This window comes from Falco naumanni, chromosome 10 (assembly GCF_017639655.2).
Source record: "Falco naumanni isolate bFalNau1 chromosome 10, bFalNau1.pat, whole genome shotgun sequence".
Lineage (NCBI taxonomy): Eukaryota > Metazoa > Chordata > Aves > Falconiformes > Falconidae > Falco > Falco naumanni.
In genome coordinates, this window is record NC_054063.1 from 13890371 (window position 1) to 13907870 (window position 17500).

The 17500-nt window shown below is 43.9% G+C and overlaps 1 protein-coding gene across 4 annotated transcripts in view; it reads left to right on the plus strand.

Moving 5' to 3' along the window:
- BDNF (brain derived neurotrophic factor) overlaps window positions 1-16140 on the plus strand; it is a 41925-nt gene extending 25785 nt beyond the window's left edge. For all 4 annotated transcript variants that reach the window (XM_040609533.1, XM_040609535.1, XM_040609534.1 and 1 more), the window contains exon 2: window positions 12463-16140. In XM_040609533.1, the coding sequence (XP_040465467.1) occupies window positions 12463-13224 (762 nt within the window). In that variant the 3' untranslated portion in view covers window positions 13225-16140. The remainder of the gene's footprint in view (window positions 1-12462) is intronic.
- The last annotated feature ends 1360 nt before the right edge of the window (window positions 16141-17500 follow it).

Sequence of the window (17500 nt, forward strand, 5' to 3'; positions counted from 1 at the left end):
CATATCCAACCTCAGTCTTTCCAGTACATGCACTGGGCTGCAGGTAGGCTTGTCATCCTTTGCACGCACATAGCACAGCAGGAGGAGTCCAGGAAAAGATTGAACTAGGCAAAGTCTTGAGCAAAATGCTGTTATATTCTCTTTATTAACTCGGCATGCAAAAGACTTGGAGCATGTTGCTGCAGTTAAGGCTGTAACAGTAAGAACAGGACTAGGTTATTTTTTTTTTCCCCTCCCCCCAGAATCCTGTGATACATACCTTATAAAAGAGAGCGAAGCTTAATCTTGTGCCAATTCTAGCACATGTTGTGCCTGATCTAACATGATCAAAACACTGCTTTCTTTAAATGCAGCAGCTCCTGGAGAAATGCAGTTTTGTCTAGATGAAGGAATTAAAGGTTATGATCTCTGGATTCCTTAGTCCGTTATGCCATTTACTTTCTAAGCTTGATGCAGCTTTTAGTAGCCATATGGTTTAGTTTACCCTTCTTTATACTGGCCATGGCGCTCTTGGTGAGTGTTCAGTAATGGATATACCGAGATGAAAAGAAAGGAAAACTAAACTTTATTCAAGGGCTGGATTATTAAGTAAACCAACCTCCCCTCAGTCATAGCTGTCACTGCACCACAGAAGCGTATGGACGCTGTCGGGATGAGCGACAGGACTTGTTTTGCAGTATTTCTAGATAATTGTGCCTGCTGGCTGCCTGCATTAAGACTTGGATCTTCACTTGCTATTTACATTCCTTTTGACTTGATAATCCAGTTTGACTGAGCCGTAAATGCCAAGAGAGAAATACTATTTGATAGAATTTGTACTGAAAGCCAGTGTGAGTCCAAGGAGGAAGCAAAGCCACTAACAAGTTCAAGCTGGCAAGGGTGACTTAACCAGAACCCATGCCAGGAAACTGCGGTGAAGTACGAATTTGCTGCTGAACATCATGACTGCCCTTTATCTTTATAATGGGCTGAACCAAAATGAGAAATAAGCACATCTGAAGTTCTCTGGTTTTGCTCTTCCAGATATAAACATGACAGTTCATGTCAATGTCATGATTTATTCTTTTGTTGCTGGCAGCCTATGTCCTGCAGGCTGGTGAAGAAGGATTGTTTTTATTTAATGGAGGCAAAGAAGGATGTTTCACATCTCATTACAGCAGCAGGGTACTTAATGGTACAATGCTGGCAAGTTGCTGCCAATGAAATGGTGCTGCTTTACCTCTTCTTGCAGAAATACAGAATTTGTGTCATGACTAGCAAAACAATGTCAGAAAATGAGTTTTCCCCTTAAAAGCTAACGATTGACGCCTGGATTTAACAAAAGAGCAAAGCTACCTTCCTTGGAAGACTCACTTTAAGTCCTTTTCTCTCTCGGTTTTGCATTAATGATTAATTTCTGCTGCCTCCTCTGCAAAACTTTTCTGCCATTGTAACTGCAAACGTTGTAGGAATGTTAACAATGAACAAGGATGGTGCAAAAGGCTGAGTGAGTCAATTCCACATACCTCTATTAAGAAGAAAAGGCAGAAACAAGATTTATGAAGAAACTACTTTGAGGTCTAAGCCTCCAAAGAAGTCTGCCTCCAAGTCTGAAGCTAGATACAACTTCTTGAATTCCATAGCCCTCAAGCGTGAAGTCATATCACCTGTACTTTATCAGTTTTGTTCAACATATGATTGTATGGTTTTTTTCCTTCCTCCGATTGCTGTAACTGTTATGAAAACGATAGAATCTTATGCTTGAAAATACTAGAAATTATTTCCTCTGCCTTTAGCTAATAGAAGGTCAGGTATTCAATGAGAGCTAGAAAACACACCAAACAGCTTCTGTGTCTACTCAAAATTGAACACTTTGGAGCAAACCTTCAGTCACAGAGCACCACCAGACCTGTTGGTATTCAAACTGTACTCGCTAGAAAATGACTGCAGGGGAACTGCCGATATCTTGTGTGTCTTGTACTTAGTCACGTTCAGGTATACTTCAAAACATGACCCATGGTTTTGTCGAGGACGGTCCTGAGCCATTTCTATTTTAACAAATTCTGTGGAGATGCATTGGAAAAAAGAGGACCAAGTTCCAGTCATCTTTTTTTTCCTTTTATTGTTTTGATGGGGATGGTGCTGCTATACTGGCTTCACCCCTGTAAGCACTGAGCATCTGTATTATGAGCGTGCATAGCCTTGCTCTTGTCAGTCTTGCACGAATTAAGCTGACCTTTGGTCCCTTGCAAACTGCCTGGTTTGTGTTTACAGGGCTGGTAAATACCTGCTTGAGCAGTAGTAGTTCTCCATGGGAATGAGTCTCTCCTGAATTTCAAGGCCTATTTGCTGCAGGTAAAAGCAGCCTCTGGGTGACATTGTATTACATTTCAAATCCAACTTCATAGAGGTTTTAATGGTGAGGAATGCTTCTGTTTTCCCACTAGTTTTGCTCTTCTTGTTCTTTGTTATGTAATGGTTGAGCCCACAAATGAGAAGCATGAGGCTAAACGCTGAAGAACGAAGGAAGAAACAAAAAGCCATATGGCAATAGCAGGAGGTCCTGCCACCCCACCTTAGGCTCGTGACAACATGCCCTACATTTAACCTACAGTCAGGAACTAATTAACAACACAGATGGAAGTGAGCTAGCATATGTATTCAAAATAATACCCCTCAGGTTTTAATCAGCTGCCCTGCCTCTTCCTAGGTTAGACATCTAAGTTACCATGGAGGGATTTGCAAAATACGGGGATGATGCCTGTGGTTAAGGCAGCTTTGCGCCATGGCTGGAGTGAGGGGTGGGGAGCAAGGGCTTCCCTCGTCTCCTCTAGTCTTGCTGTGCAGTCTGGGGTAGGTTCTATAAACACCTTTAAGGGCCTCCGCCTCCCCAGAAGGAAAATAGGATTTCTGCTGTTTTTCCTCGACACCAAAGTTATGCTGAGATTCAGTGTTTGCAAAGCACGTTGGAAGCTTTGATAGCGTCTTCTCTCCGAGAAATGTCGTACGAGTGGAGAGTTGCAGCACCATAAGCGCTGGGTCTCTCCGCTCTTGCAACTTCTAAGTGTGGTTTTCCTGGCTAGAACTACTAATTATCTCTGATCAAACAGCTCTGCTTTTGATTTTGAATAGGATGGTGACTTCCAGATACTCGATTGTGTTGTGCAGAGGTTTGGGAGAGGGAGAACACTCAGCCGTTTTCAACAGACTAATTGGGTAATTTAACGTTTCTCCTTTTAACTTTCTCTTTCCTCCCCCCACCCCAGCTATTTGAAGAGAAGCTCTCCTTCCCCGCAGGGCTTACGTGAAGCCACAGGTATTGAAGTTTTCCTGGAGAAGTGTTTATCTAATGATTTAAATCCCATATACAAACCTACCCTTTGGAGCTTAAGGGCTCTGACGGCAAGACCGGGATGCTGGCAGTGAAGCCGCTTCTCCGGCGGGTTGGCGTGCACGGGAAACAGGACACCCAAGCGCCAGCGAGGAGTGAGGTGGTGTTGGGCTGCATTGTGCATACTTCTCTTTATAGGCATGTCTGGGCTATTTATGTGCTTATATCAGTGGGGGAAGGGAGAAGCTAGCCTGCACACCTAGAAAGCTTTTTTTTTCCTTCCTCTTTAAAGTGTAATTATTACCAAATATGCATGTATCCCTCAGGAATCCAGAGCGCGAAGAAGCTGTTTTGCTGAAACCTGTCACATTTTGTTGGGATGTGGCTATTAGCTATAGTTTAGGTGTTGGCCCCGTCTGATTTTATGACAGCATAAATACTGGGCCACCTTTACAGCTGGTATAAATCTATGAACGGAGCACTATGGATTTACACCAGGCAGTGACTGTCTCCACCAGAATTAGGTCTGCAGGAACATATTGTTTCAATGAACCTCAACATTTTTTGTGGAAATAATTTCCCGTGATGCCATAATGTATAGTTACATCTGGTGGCAAGTACGGAGAGTCATGAACCAGGTAAACTTCATGTTTAATTGAGGAGGGGGAGGACCCCATGTCTGTGTAATTTGCAGGAACTGCAGTGTAATGCTCTTCTGTGAGAGCAATTGCGCCACTGCGCAACTGGGAGAAGGCAGGAACCTGATAATTTTTTTTTTTTCGTGCAAAGGTGCGGGTTTTTCTCTTTCTTTATGATCCATTAAATGTTTTTTACCTTGAGCAGTGCAATTAATGAAGCTTGTTTTCAGACACTTGCGTCTTCACCAGAGGTACCTGCTCACCCCTTCTAGTAATTCCAACCCCTTTTCCTTGGTGGAGCTTGTGAAAGGGAAGCAACAGTACACAGTGTTGTAAATCTGCACATGTGTAAGCCTACGCATCGGAGTTTGCCTCGCTAAGGATGGAGCTGGAGGGAGCTGCTTTGGGTGGGTCTTAGCTACTTGTGTGCCAGTTACAACACGTGATGGTGGAAATAGTGTTGTCTGTGAAACTTGTATCCCTCTGTTGAACCCGGTTGAAGTTGGCCCCCAAATTATAAGGCTAGATTAGGGATAGAGAACCAGGCATAGCAATTTCAAAAGTCTTGTTTCAACAGGAAACCACTTAAAAGGTGGGGGAAAAAAAGCTGGAAGCTATAATGCTTTGAAACCTGTGGTGTGCTGCATTGTCATAGTAAAGTAACAGTGGTGAAAGTGCACTTCTTACCAAGGTGTTTTCAATGCAGTTGTGTTAACATAATATCCCAACGGAGTTATCTCCAAAGATAAAGCCATTGTTGCAGCAGGACCCATGCAGTGCTGGCTGCCCACTGAGATGGGTTAGATTCCTAATGAGTATATCAGTGTTCAATACAAATTCCTCATTTTTCCATTACTGTAGATTGAGGTGGCTTTGCAAACTTAGATTTCTGCTCCTGGTCTGGTGGTTCCCATGTAACTTTGGACTTGAATGCGCCCAGAAGCTGCTCTGGTACCTCGGTGTAAGCTCTCATCCCTTGCCCTGTCTACGGAAAGTATTTCCATGGAGATGCCGGGCTAACAACTGGACTGAGCATGTGTTGAGAGAAACCTGCACGCGAGGGCAGGCAGCCAAAAGATGACTGATAACACCACTGGCAAATGCAGGCATATTGTTAATACCTGTCAGGGCTCTGACAACAGGCATTTCCAGTTTATGGTTCACGCACATCACAACACACTGATCTGCTTCATTTCAAGGGCTGGCTATGGCTAAAAGGAAGGCATTCTTACAGCAATGCCACACACAGTCAGGGTCTCAGCCAAGGTAAGCGTCTTGCAACAAAGAGATATAGCCCTTCCTCTCCTCCCTTACCCTAGGGAAAGTGCTGCCTGCCCAAACCATTGTAACTGCTCCATCTGATGCTTGTGCTTTTTAACCATTGATTCGCCTTGGCTAAGCTTCACTTAGGTTCCTGTTGAGTGCATAATGTTCTATAGGTCCTAGGAAGCTTGCCACTTGCAGCAGAAGCGATGGGTGCGTGGGATGTTTTACATGCTGTTCGATAGTTTATAGGCACTTGTAAGATCCAAGCTCAACTGATACAGCAGCTTCTGGGTTGTTCCAGGGCTGCTGGACACATGTCACAGTACAAAGGATCCAACTCACGCTAGTTTGCATGCAACGTGCTCCATTCTGTTCCTCCTCTTGGGTGCCAATTATCCTTGCCTTCAGCGGGAGCTTCGTGTGTGTACTTGGCAGAGTAGCTCGGTCCTGTGACGATTCAGCACAGCATTTCATACCAAAGAGCCGGAGTGAAATGGAGCACAAACCGCAGATGCTGCTCAAAGGTCTGAGGTCCTGCCCTAACGTTCTTCCATGCACGGGTTGAATCAGCGTTACATAAAGCTCTAGTGGCTATCGGAGCAAATGATTTCGGAGAACTGTAATTATCTTCTCCCATGGAGGAACCAGAGAGTATATTGGCACAAAGTAATTATTTTATGGAATGGTTTTGTGGTTGTTTTTGTGGTGTTGTGGTGGGTATTACATAGCCTATTCTATAGGTGAACCTTCCTTTCTCAGGGATTGCATAATGTTACTTCTGAATGACCACAGTAATGGCATAAGTGTATCTTGATGTATACTCGGAAAAGATTAATGCAGCTCTCTAAGACTGGAGTCAGTTTTGAAATTGGGATTTGCTAATGCTTAGGTTTTAGGCTTGGATGTCATGTTCTGCTGTATAGAATTTCTGGCATGGCAATGGGAGTGTGGCGTGTTACCCTACCCACGATACTCCTGATGAGCAAAAAATAAACCTCCTGGTAGTGCTTTTATTGGGGGAGGGCTTTCACTGCATACCTTGGTATTCCAATGGGAAATTTAGGCAACAAATGTTGTGGTAGAGCATGTTGTGTTTGATAGGTAGAGCGGCATGCATGCAGATCCCCTTTCAGAGCCGGGTTGGTTTGCAAACCCGGTGTGGTGTGAGTGCCCCATGTGCGGGATGCTGGACAAACAGCTGGAAGGGCAGCGTGTGTGGCACCGGCTCAACAATCGGTTCCCATTGTCGAAGGATAAAAATAGTGCACATCTGTTCTCTTCCGTGGCCGTTGTCTCCCTGAAAGCTCCGATAGCATCTGTGAGTCTGGCCTCCTATTCCTTCACTGGCGCCTACTGCCAAAACTCACCCTGCCTGTTTCCTGGTATGGGCAGAATGGGTCTGAGATCCATCCGACAGAAATCCTGCTGGGAACTCCTTGTAGTCCAGCACTTGGCCAATTTAAGTATAAGCATGCTTGTAATGAGGAGACTGTCTGGTCTGCACCCGTTAGAGCAGCTGAGTTCACTCTCTCCCTTGGAGCTTTGAAGCAAGTGTGCCCTTTGCATGGCTGTCAGAGTCCAGAGGTATGACGGAAGCTTGTAGGAAACTCTGATACACAACTCTGTGAAAGATCAGGGGTGTAATGTCATGGCATTATTATTTTGCCATTATTTTCTCTGGGTTCTTTCCCACCTCTGGTTGACAGGCCCAGCTGTGATTTGTGTATCACAAAATTTGGGGGAAGAGTCCGATAAAACCTCAGAACCCCAGAACCCCCCAGTAGTGCTTTAAACAGATGCATACTTCTCCCTCGCCAGTGTTGGCATTGCTGGAGTTTCTTTGCTCTCAGAAGCTGTACCATGGGCAATATTTAGCAACATAAGATGAAAGCAAATTTCTCCTGTTAAAAGGTGTCGTTCACAAACTACTTGTAAAATTGCTTGCTGTTTATCTTAGTTTTCAGAATGGTTCTTAGTCTCTGCCATCTCTGGCATTGTGGCTAAGTAGACTTTACCACCTTCGGGAAAACCAACATGAGAATAAAAATAAAATGGGTTTCTTCTTCCTGATGTGAAGCACCAACTTACAAGCATACAAATTGGATGTGGGTGTGCATGTGTATGAACTGGGGGGGAAGGTGCTTTATTTTCAGTAATAAAAAGTAATTATATAGTAATTATATAGTTTGCTGCCTAAATAGCCGCAAGGATAACCAGAGTGTGTCAGACATCCAGTTATGCATGTGTTAAAGGTTAATACTATTTGTTCTCAGTACACTTAGTCTTTGCAGATCATGTGCTGACATGCATCCCGTTTTGGTATCTGTTCACGGACTCTGGTAATGATGCGTAGAGCAGGAACTCATGCCTGTGCCATTCAGTTGTATTTAGTAAATTGAACTTTTGTATAAAGGTCTTAGAAAATGGCAAGGCAGAAAATGAATGTCGCCTTGCTGCTAATTTTATCTTCCACCACACACTCCTTTCTGGAGATTAAAAGCATTATGAATCTATTCACTACTGAAAGTTATTTCATGGCACATATCAGGATGCAGAACAGCAAGTACGTGCTCACAGCTGTTCTTCGGGTCTCTCTGCTGGAAATACAACCTGTTAAGCTGCCAGATTTCTGCTTAAAATAACAAAAAACAACGGAATAAAACAATTAACCGGTGAATCCTCATTAAATACAAATACTGAAATAAATAGTACAGCTAGGTAATTGACTGCATATGTAAACTAGCTGTAGATAATTGACATGACCTTCATTTAATGAGCCTCCTTCCCATTAGTGGAGATGAGTGCCACAATTATGTGCCCTTATTCTAGCTGTAGCTGTGTGGACTTTATTGAAGTACAAACTAGGTCACGTCTTCCTGAGATCTGGTCCATGGTGGGTGACCTCTTTTCATTGCTTCAGCTTTGCTATGCTGCATGAGTGAAGGAGGGATGCTCTTGCAGCCATGAGAATGGATGGCGTTCAGGAAGCGGGTCTCTGGTGTGGTTTCTGACAGAGACGTCTTGTGTGACCTGAGGGAGCAGCTGAAGGCTGGGTCTCATATGAGGAGGCTAGCATATATCTGTCTTAGACAAATTAGCGGGTGTGTACAGCAATCTGTGGAACAGCAACTGAAACAAGATTGTCTCTCCTGGAGAAGTCCTTGATCTTTTATGTCCAGTGATGTAGCCGAACGGGAGGAATGCAGAAGAGCTGCGGCCTTTTCAGATGTTGTTCCTAGAAGGTGGGCAGTAGAGACCTGAACCTCTTACAGCTGTGGAGGGAGGCGATGAATGCACGATAAGATTACAGATTGCGACTGTATCATCAGCGATTCTATTTAGTGTTTTCCTAGCTTTATGTCTGACTGAAAGTGGCTACGGCTACTCTGGTTTGTCTGGCATTCAGCTGTATTGATGTCCTGGGAACATGCAGTGTCACCCAGGTTGCCCCACTGTAGAAATGCTCAGCGCTGGTGAGCCCCTGTGGGAGGTAGTCGCTCAGTCTACCAGGACAGCATCAGGCATGGGTGTACGCAGAAATGATGGGGCATCTCTGTGCAAGGCCTCGTAGCGGTGGATGTGCCTGGCATGGAAAGGGGAAATAGCTTGTTCAGTAGTGGCATGCCGGGAAAACAGGAAAATACAGCGTTTGCCCATGTTCCCACCCCAGTTCTGCTTCCACGTGGGGTGACGCAGTGACTGCCCCGTAATTGGAAGGCTGTATGTAATCTCTTTGGGATTTACAAGGCACTTGGTATACCAGGACCGGCAGTACCTTTAATGGTTGCAATGTAACAAATGTTTGACAGCTGGGGAGCAGAGGGCAAGGACTGGGAGCAGCCATCCAAAGTGTTTCAAATGACCTTTTTGGTACTATGTTGGGACATTAGTCGTGCCTCACTAAGTAAGAGATGAACTGTGCATTCATGAGTCAGTTAAACAGCAGCTTCTACCTGCGAAGGGAGATGTAAATCTTACTCTGCTATAGCCTGTTAAACAAGTAGATTTGGGGCAGCAGCTACTACAAATTGCTGTGGCCTCTAAAATGAAGAGTTTTCCTAGGTATTAAAATATCACTCCTTTGTATTAAATCACTTGGTATATAGTTTTGCTGCCAAAGACAAGGACTGTCTATATTGCTCAAATCACTGTCAAACTAGAAGGATCTTTTCGCACCCTGTTCGCACAGTTTGGCTTAGTCTGGGACTCATTTACAAAGAAGTAGATGTCTGATCTGTGTTTGTTTGCTAGCAATATTCCATGTGTCTGCACTGCTGAAGCTTACTTTGATGTACTCTTCTACTCTTATAAATGGGAGGAAGGGGGGTGGCTTTCAGGGGACACACTTTCTTGTGTGTTATCAGTATGTTGTGTGGATAATGGCTGTCTTGAAGTCTTTTGTGTTCAGAGCATAGTTGTACACTGTTTCTTGCTACCCCAGATAACAGCGGCAGTTGTATGTCATCGGATGGGATATAAATTGATCAAGCTCGACAGCAGTTTCCTTGCTAAATGGAAGGCAAAATTGATTAAGGATGGATTAACTTAACGTGAGATATGAAGGACTCTTAGGTCTGGTGACCAACCAGCCATTGGCGGAGGGTGCTGAGGGTTTATTGAAGTCAGTTGGCGAGGTTTGTCTGCACCTCTGTCTTCTGTCGTCTTCCTTGCAAGAAAAATGTCCCTGCAAATGAAGCTGCACAGCCGCTGTTTATTCGTTTCACATCCCTCCAAGTGCCTTGCTACTGTGAGAGGTAAACAGCCCAACGAGAACAGCGAAGGATGTGGCTTGGTCCAGTAATCCTTCTGTCCTTTGTTCACCTGCCTAACTTGAAAAGCAAATGTTCAGCCTCCAGCTGGTGTACTTAGGTGATGGGTGCGAGCTTCTCTGTTTTGTGCCTGTCTTAGTGCCTCTTTGTGTCATGTCCTCTCCCCTTTGCGCTGGAAGGCCCTTTGGGGCACTGCGTGCTCAGACAGACTCTGTTCTCCAGAGTAAAGATATTGGCTGGGACCTCTGGGCACTACTCTAATAAAAACAACAGGAACTTGAGGAGGAGCCAGATCTGTGTTCTGTTCACTGCTCTGGTAGTCACAAAGTGTGATGTGGGTGCTGGGTTTGGGGTTTTTTCCTTTTATGTTTTATATAAAACATCTCTCAGAAGAGGGAGTGTATGAATACTATTATTTTTGTTGCCTGTTCCACTGGCTCTGCATTTGTATTCTAGCCCAACTGCCCCTTCTCCCTCTTGCCTTGTCTCTCTGTGTTTGATAAAGGAAGACTGATAACCTCCTGCCTTGTGTTGTCAGTCATCTCTCTCGTGTCTTTCTTCCTCCCCTTTGAGGACGAAATCTGATATTACTCCCCATAGAATGTTTTAAAAATCATAGGATGAAAAAAATCTGCAAAATATTAATGTTCTGCATGGTTAGAGCAAACACCATGTTCCTGTGAGTCACAGATGTCAGGTTTGTTTAATCTTAATAAATCTCTTCCTGTTTAAAAGTGTTATTGTGGCATAGAGATGGAGGCATGAAGGAAAAGTTGTGCTGGGGTAGAGAGGTTTCTTGGCCAAAATCTTGTTTAGTGGGGGGCTGGGGATGCGGGGGGCATGGACACAAACCCAGACACTTCCCACCCCCATGCTCCATTAGGTAAACTTTGAGACCTGCCATTTGGGCACTGCCTTTCCAGTACATATTTCATTTTTTTGGTATGTTTTATGATAGATTGTGTTTCCATGTTCAAGTCTTAAGAGTACTAGTTTCCCACAGCATATTTGCAGGAGATGAAGTAAGGCTTTTTACATAGCACCCTGTTGGCAAACAGAAATAGCATTTACTCCTGTGAGCGCTGCCAAGTATGAGGTACTTCCGAATGAACTTCAAAAGCTCTGAAACAAGTATTAGCTGCTGCTTCAAAAATGTGAACAATGCCATTGCTTTCTAGCAAGCAGAACTGGTGAGAGCGGGGATCGGAAGGAGGAAAAATAACAACTGGATGTGATGGATGTTGTAGTAGCACTTGGGATCAGACAGAAATTATAGCTCTCTGTCACTGTGGGATTTGGGGGGCTCTTGTAGTAGTACCTAAAGCGCATACTCTGCGCTTGTGGAGGAACCAGTTTACTAGCCTGAGGAATGTATAATCAATGGAGACTTAGCAAAGTGCTTGGGAAAGTTCAAGCTGTTGGGAGGGCTGATGGAGTGACTTGTGCTGCTCCCGATCTGGTGAGGAGTTTTCTTACCAGCACTCCTTCCTGGTGCTACCCCTCCACACTCACTAGGGATGGAGCCCAGCGCACACAGGAGCCTCCAAGCGTGGCCCATAACGTGTGCCAGAACTTGGAGCAGAACGTGAGGGAAATGGGCAAACTGCTGAGTTTTGGTACAGCAGTGGGGCTGGCTGTGCTGCTGGTGCTTGTGCTGGGCTCTGGGCTTTAACTGGGGTTAAATAGATGCTTTGGCTTGAGAGCGGGCGGCGTGGGGCTCTGGGCAAGCATGGTACAGGGGTTCTGGTATGTCATCTCAGTACAGCTCTTAGCAGCTCTGTATTCCAGCAGGTCCCTTCCACAGCATTCACATGATGCAAGCAATCTGTCCAGCTCAAATTTATTATACTGTCCTGAGCAGTTTCCTTGTTCTATATTTATGCATACGTACCTTCTACTTTTAGATGAGGAATTGACCTGCTGAGACCCCAGAGTTGTATGGGCCCTTCCTATGTTTGGAAGGTTGCTTTCAAAATACAAATGCAATTTATCCTGGTGCTATTCAGTTTTTTGTGGGTAGAACGATGAGGTATTTTTGGCATAGGGAGATCTTAAAAACCAAATGTTTGCATTTGCACTTGAAACTTGCGAAGCTGCCTTTTATTGTTGAAATGTTGCATTGCTAAATAGCAGTTCTGCCTTCGCTGTTACGGGAAATAGGTGTAATCAGTCAATGGGTAAGGAACCCGCATAGTAGCTAATCTAATACTTACTACAGAAAGACTTCGGCATGTAAGAGCTCTGACTTGCTGGTATCAATATTGCCTAAGCTTTGGCATATGCTTTATCTGAAACTCTAAATCAAAGAACACCCTTGTACAAGAGTGTGCTTTATCAGCAGTAACAAGTTGCGGCTGCATGCAGCACACCTCTGTGGAGAATGTGTAATGTCTTATGACAGCTCAGGTGAATTGTTGTTACTCGATCCCTTGTTAAGTTAGTTAACTTTTTTTTCCCCCCTTGTTCTTGTCCTTAACAGTTCCACCAAGTGAGAAGAGTGATGACCATCCTTTTCCTTACTATGGTTATCTCATACTTCGGTTGCATGAAAGCTGCCCCGATGAAAGAAGCTAGTGTAAGAGGACAAGGCAGCTTGGCTTACCCAGGTCTTCGGACCCATGGGACTCTTGAGAGCCTAAACGGGCCCAGTGCTGGTTCAAGAGGACTGACATCGCTGGCGGACACTTTTGAACATGTCATAGAGGAGCTTCTAGATGAGGACCAGGACATCCAGCCCAGTGAGGAAAACAAGGATGCAGACTTGTACACATCCCGAGTCATGCTAAGCAGTCAAGTGCCTTTGGAACCCCCACTGCTCTTTCTGCTCGAGGAGTACAAAAACTACTTGGATGCTGCAAACATGTCCATGAGGGTCCGGCGCCACTCTGACCCAGCTCGCCGTGGGGAACTGAGCGTCTGTGACAGCACAAGCGAGTGGGTGACGGCGGCAGAGAAAAAGACTGCAGTGGACATGTCAGGGGCGACTGTCACAGTCCTGGAAAAAGTCCCGGTACCCAAAGGCCAACTGAAGCAATACTTCTATGAGACCAAATGCAACCCCAAGGGGTACACGAAGGAGGGATGCAGGGGCATAGACAAGAGGCACTGGAACTCCCAGTGCCGAACTACCCAGTCTTACGTGAGAGCTCTCACCATGGATAATAAAAAGAGAGTTGGCTGGCGCTTTATAAGGATAGACACTTCCTGTGTATGTACATTAACCATTAAAAGGGGAAGATAGTGGATTTGTGTTGTATAGATTATATTGAGACAAAATTATCTATTTGTATATATACATAACAGGGTAAATTATTCGGTAAAAATAATTTTATGGACTGCATGTATAACTGAAGTTTATACAGTACAGTGGTTCCACAATCTATTTATTGAACATATCCATGACCTGAAGGGGAACAAAAGTCATTTGCGCACAAGGTTAAAAAAAAAAAAAAAACCAAAAAAAAAAAACCAAAAAAAAACCCAAACAAAAAAAAAACCAAGCAAACAAAAAAGTCTGCATTACATTCCTCGATAACATTGTGGTTTGTCGCCGTTGCCAAGATTTGAAAATATAAAAAGTTAAAAAAAAAAATCAAATTGCATGCTGCTTCAATTGTGAATTGATGATAAACTGTCCTCTTTCAGAAAAATAAATTGAACCAAAACATTCCGTTTACATTTTAGACAGTAAGTATCTTTATTCCTGTTAGTATTATATCTGTTTACTGCTTTTAACTTCTGATAGCGTTGGAATTAAAACAATGTCAAGGTGCTGTTGTCATAGTTTTACTGTTTTTCTTTTAATTTTGAAGTCCCATCAGATTGAAAAAGAAAAAAAAAAATCATTACCTTATTCTGGATTAAAAACAAATTTGGGTTTTTTTGTATGTTGTGAAGGTGTTTGCAATAGCGATCCAACTACTGACAAAAAATAATAATAATAAAAAAAGAGGCAACTGAAAAAGAATGGTGATGTTCCACTTCACATTGTTGAACTTCAGGCTTAAAGACAGCACTTATGTAACTGTATGGCAACATGCTTTTTTTGGGTTATTTTCTTTTTTTTTTTTAATTATTATTGTTCTGGGGGTTTTTGTTTTTCTTTTTTAATTTGCTGTCTCTTGAGACCTGTATTTGCTTATACCATGTTTGTTTGTGTTTGGGTTCCCCCACTCCCCTTTCCTCCCTCCAGAAGGATGGTGGCTGTGATCTTTAAAGTACTTCACTTACCATATAACTGGAGTCTGTCATACAGAAAATATTCTACAGAGTGTTGAGAGCAATGATTTTTCATGTAATAAAAGATGCTGTGCTTGGATCAAATGTCTTGGTGAAGCACGAGAAGAATGTCACTAGAAAAAGGGGTTTAGGAAGATGCTAGTGGATCTGAAATGAGGTTGGTCACAGGACTAAATAGTTCAGCCGGTTCAGGGATGAACAGCAGTGGTTTGGGGTGATGGAGGTGATTCCAGATCTGTAGTCAGCACTGAACGTGGTCTGGTGCATCCTGCAGGGGTGAGAGCTTTGCCTTGTGCATGTGGTGGGTGAGCTGTGGCAGCATCCCTGCCCCGAGAGGCAGCTGGGGCAGGAGGAAGCCCTGCCGCTGCTTGAAAGCAATTAGCACTTATGTTTGTGTGGCTCTGCCTCTGCTGTCAGCCTTGTTTTATGAAATGAATATTGGCATTAAAAAAAAATACTCTTGAAGTAAGCAAAGAGGAAGTGCTGGAGGAGTTGGCTTAAAGTTGCTTAGGTTCTGGCAGATGTATTTAGCCCTGTGCTATCTCTCTAACTAGCCCAACCGAAGTATTTCTAGAAAGGCAGGCTGTAAGCGTGAGAGCTGTGCATGGCGCCTGCACCGACTACAGTGGGCAGGGAGGCAGAAATAGCTCATTAGTGAGCTCACTGAAGGCAGATGCTATATTTGTAATTCCTGTAGATGAAGAAAAGTAGCTGAACAGAGGGGGAAATGCTGCAAAATAGAACTGCTTCTGTACGCTGCAGAATCTGCGTCAGTCTGCCTTACTGTTAAGTTAAGCTTTGCCCAGTCCAGGTTTTTAATGATCTGAAGTATGATCCCCCACAATAATTCTCTTTGAAGAGAGTATTTAACATGGAGTTTATGTTGTTACTACTAGAAACCCATGCTGGAAGCTTGCAGAGACACCTTCAAAATCAGTGATTTCTTCTACTTAGGGTAGAAGGGCTTCCCCTCCCCAGGGTAACCAGCTGTCAGTGGAGACCCATCCCACCCAGACACTGAAAGCCGTTTGCCTTGGCCATGGGTGTCCCAGGCCGAGAGTGAGGAGGGAGGGTTGTGTGACCCACCCGAGCTTCAGACATCAGCCTTCCCAATCGATTGCAGGTATTCAGGTGCCCTGACAGCAATCAGAAATTAAAAAAGCCTACTGCAATGTCTCCAAACTTCCCCTGACGTGGTCTTCATGCAAATTACATGGTGGTGTAATGGACAGTTTCATTCCACTGTGGCCAGTACCTGTATGTGTATTATAATGCTTTGCATTCAATAACCCAAACATGGCTCAGGAGCTATTCTTGGCAACACTCCTAAGCCACAGCAGAGAGATGGTGTAACGGTCCCCTCCATCAAAACCAGGGCTGGTGGCTTAGGAGGGGGAAAGGGTGATGCTAATGAGTGAGTAACAAGCAGATCACTCATCTAGACTGGGAAAAAATGAGAGTTAGGACGTGACAGCAGTCTAATTCAGATGCAGGGATTAAATAATTCCCAGTTCAAATAAATTTGATTTCCAAAGGAGAAGTGTTAATGCCTAAGACATGCTAGAAATAAAGTTCCTCATTTCCCAAAGTTAGTTATGGCTCTATCCTTAACTGGGAAGTGCTCACCTGGCATAGGCAAGGGTGGTGCTGGCGTGGCAGAGTTAAGGCAGTGGGATGGCAGGTTGGGAGGGGTAAAGGGCAGCCCACCCGTGGGGGGACCAAGGGCTGGAGCTGAGAACCTCCAGGGGAACTGTGTCCTGCAGTACACCTGGAGTGATGCTCCCGTCCCTGTACTATGCCGATTCCATGGCTACTGCTATAAGGTGAAATCGGCAATTAAACCACAGTCCCGTGGCTCTCGCCTGCCTGACCTGACACATCTGTAACCGCGGGCTTGGCAGTCTTAGTTAAAACGGAGCTCGGGGTGGGGGTGGGGTGGGGTGGGGGTGTTGCTTTTCTTTCATGTCACTTAATTAAACTCTTGCTGTGGTCTGTTTGTGACAAAGGTATATCATGCATGTCAGCAGGCCTAGTGCTGTGTTAAAGTAAAGACTCTTGCAAATGTAAGTTAATGTCTGTGGCCTTGTTCTCTATTATTCACCTTGTGTAACATAAATATTTATTGTATATTTATATAATTTTATGTTTTTTGGGAAAAACTGAAATTGGCATTAAAATTTAAAAGCAACCGCGTCATATTGTAAATATAATTAAGCTATATTTAAGTGTACTGATTAACATAATATATGTTTAACTATAGAGTTTTTTATGTTTTTAAATATATTTTCAAAATATATATATATAAAACTTGGGGGTTTTTGGGGGACCATGTGACTCTTTTCTCTAATTGTAAAACAAACTTGAGTTTTACTATAAAGATGTGTGTTCTTTGTTTTAAAACAATTTTTACTTTATTTTAGCAATAAAATCTCCCTCGGAGGGCAGGCAGCCCCCTGTTTCATAGCCGGACAGTTAGCATTGGGAAGGGAGGGGCAGCAAGAACTGGCTTTCTCTAAAATTTGGGGATACTTGCAGAGTAATGTATTTCCATTTAATTCTATCACATTGAGTCCTCGTGAGACTGAAAACCCATGAATGACATATATAGAGAGGTATGATTTTATTCAGCTGTACAATTACGAGCGTAATGGAAGTGAGGGGGAGGGGTTACTAACCTCAGTAACTAAGGGATAAATGAGACATAAACTCCATAACCATAGTCCAGTCATATACCTGGTTTTTTAAATGGTGTCATGTATATTTATATCCCCTGCACTGAACTTATTTATGACCCCACAGAGGACTAGGAGTGGAATTCCTTGGATTTAACATATTGTAAAGCATTTCTGAAAGAATACTACAACTGCCAATCCTTTGTACATTTAATTATCCTACAGCCCTAGAACAATCAATAAATCTTCATGACGAATAGAAAACTTTCATATAACTTAAGAGGAAAAGAAAAAGCACAAACCCAAACTCCTAAAAAATTCTGTTGCTGTGCATTTCCCAAGAGCCCAACGCCAGCAAAGTCTCTGCAAGAACCGAGGCAGCGGTACCTCTGCAGATTATCATTTATATTAGACACACATGCGTGCACGCCGCTTGCTTTATTGTTGTCTTAAAATCAGCTAAGGGAAGCAGTAACAGATACTAAAATCTTTGGTGTGTGGGAGAACAGGGGCACGTTACTAGAGCACCATGTGCCTGCTCCCGGCGGTGGGAGCCGGCTCCGCGGATCCTGCCTCCTCCCCTAGGCAGGGCAGAGACAGGTGGGA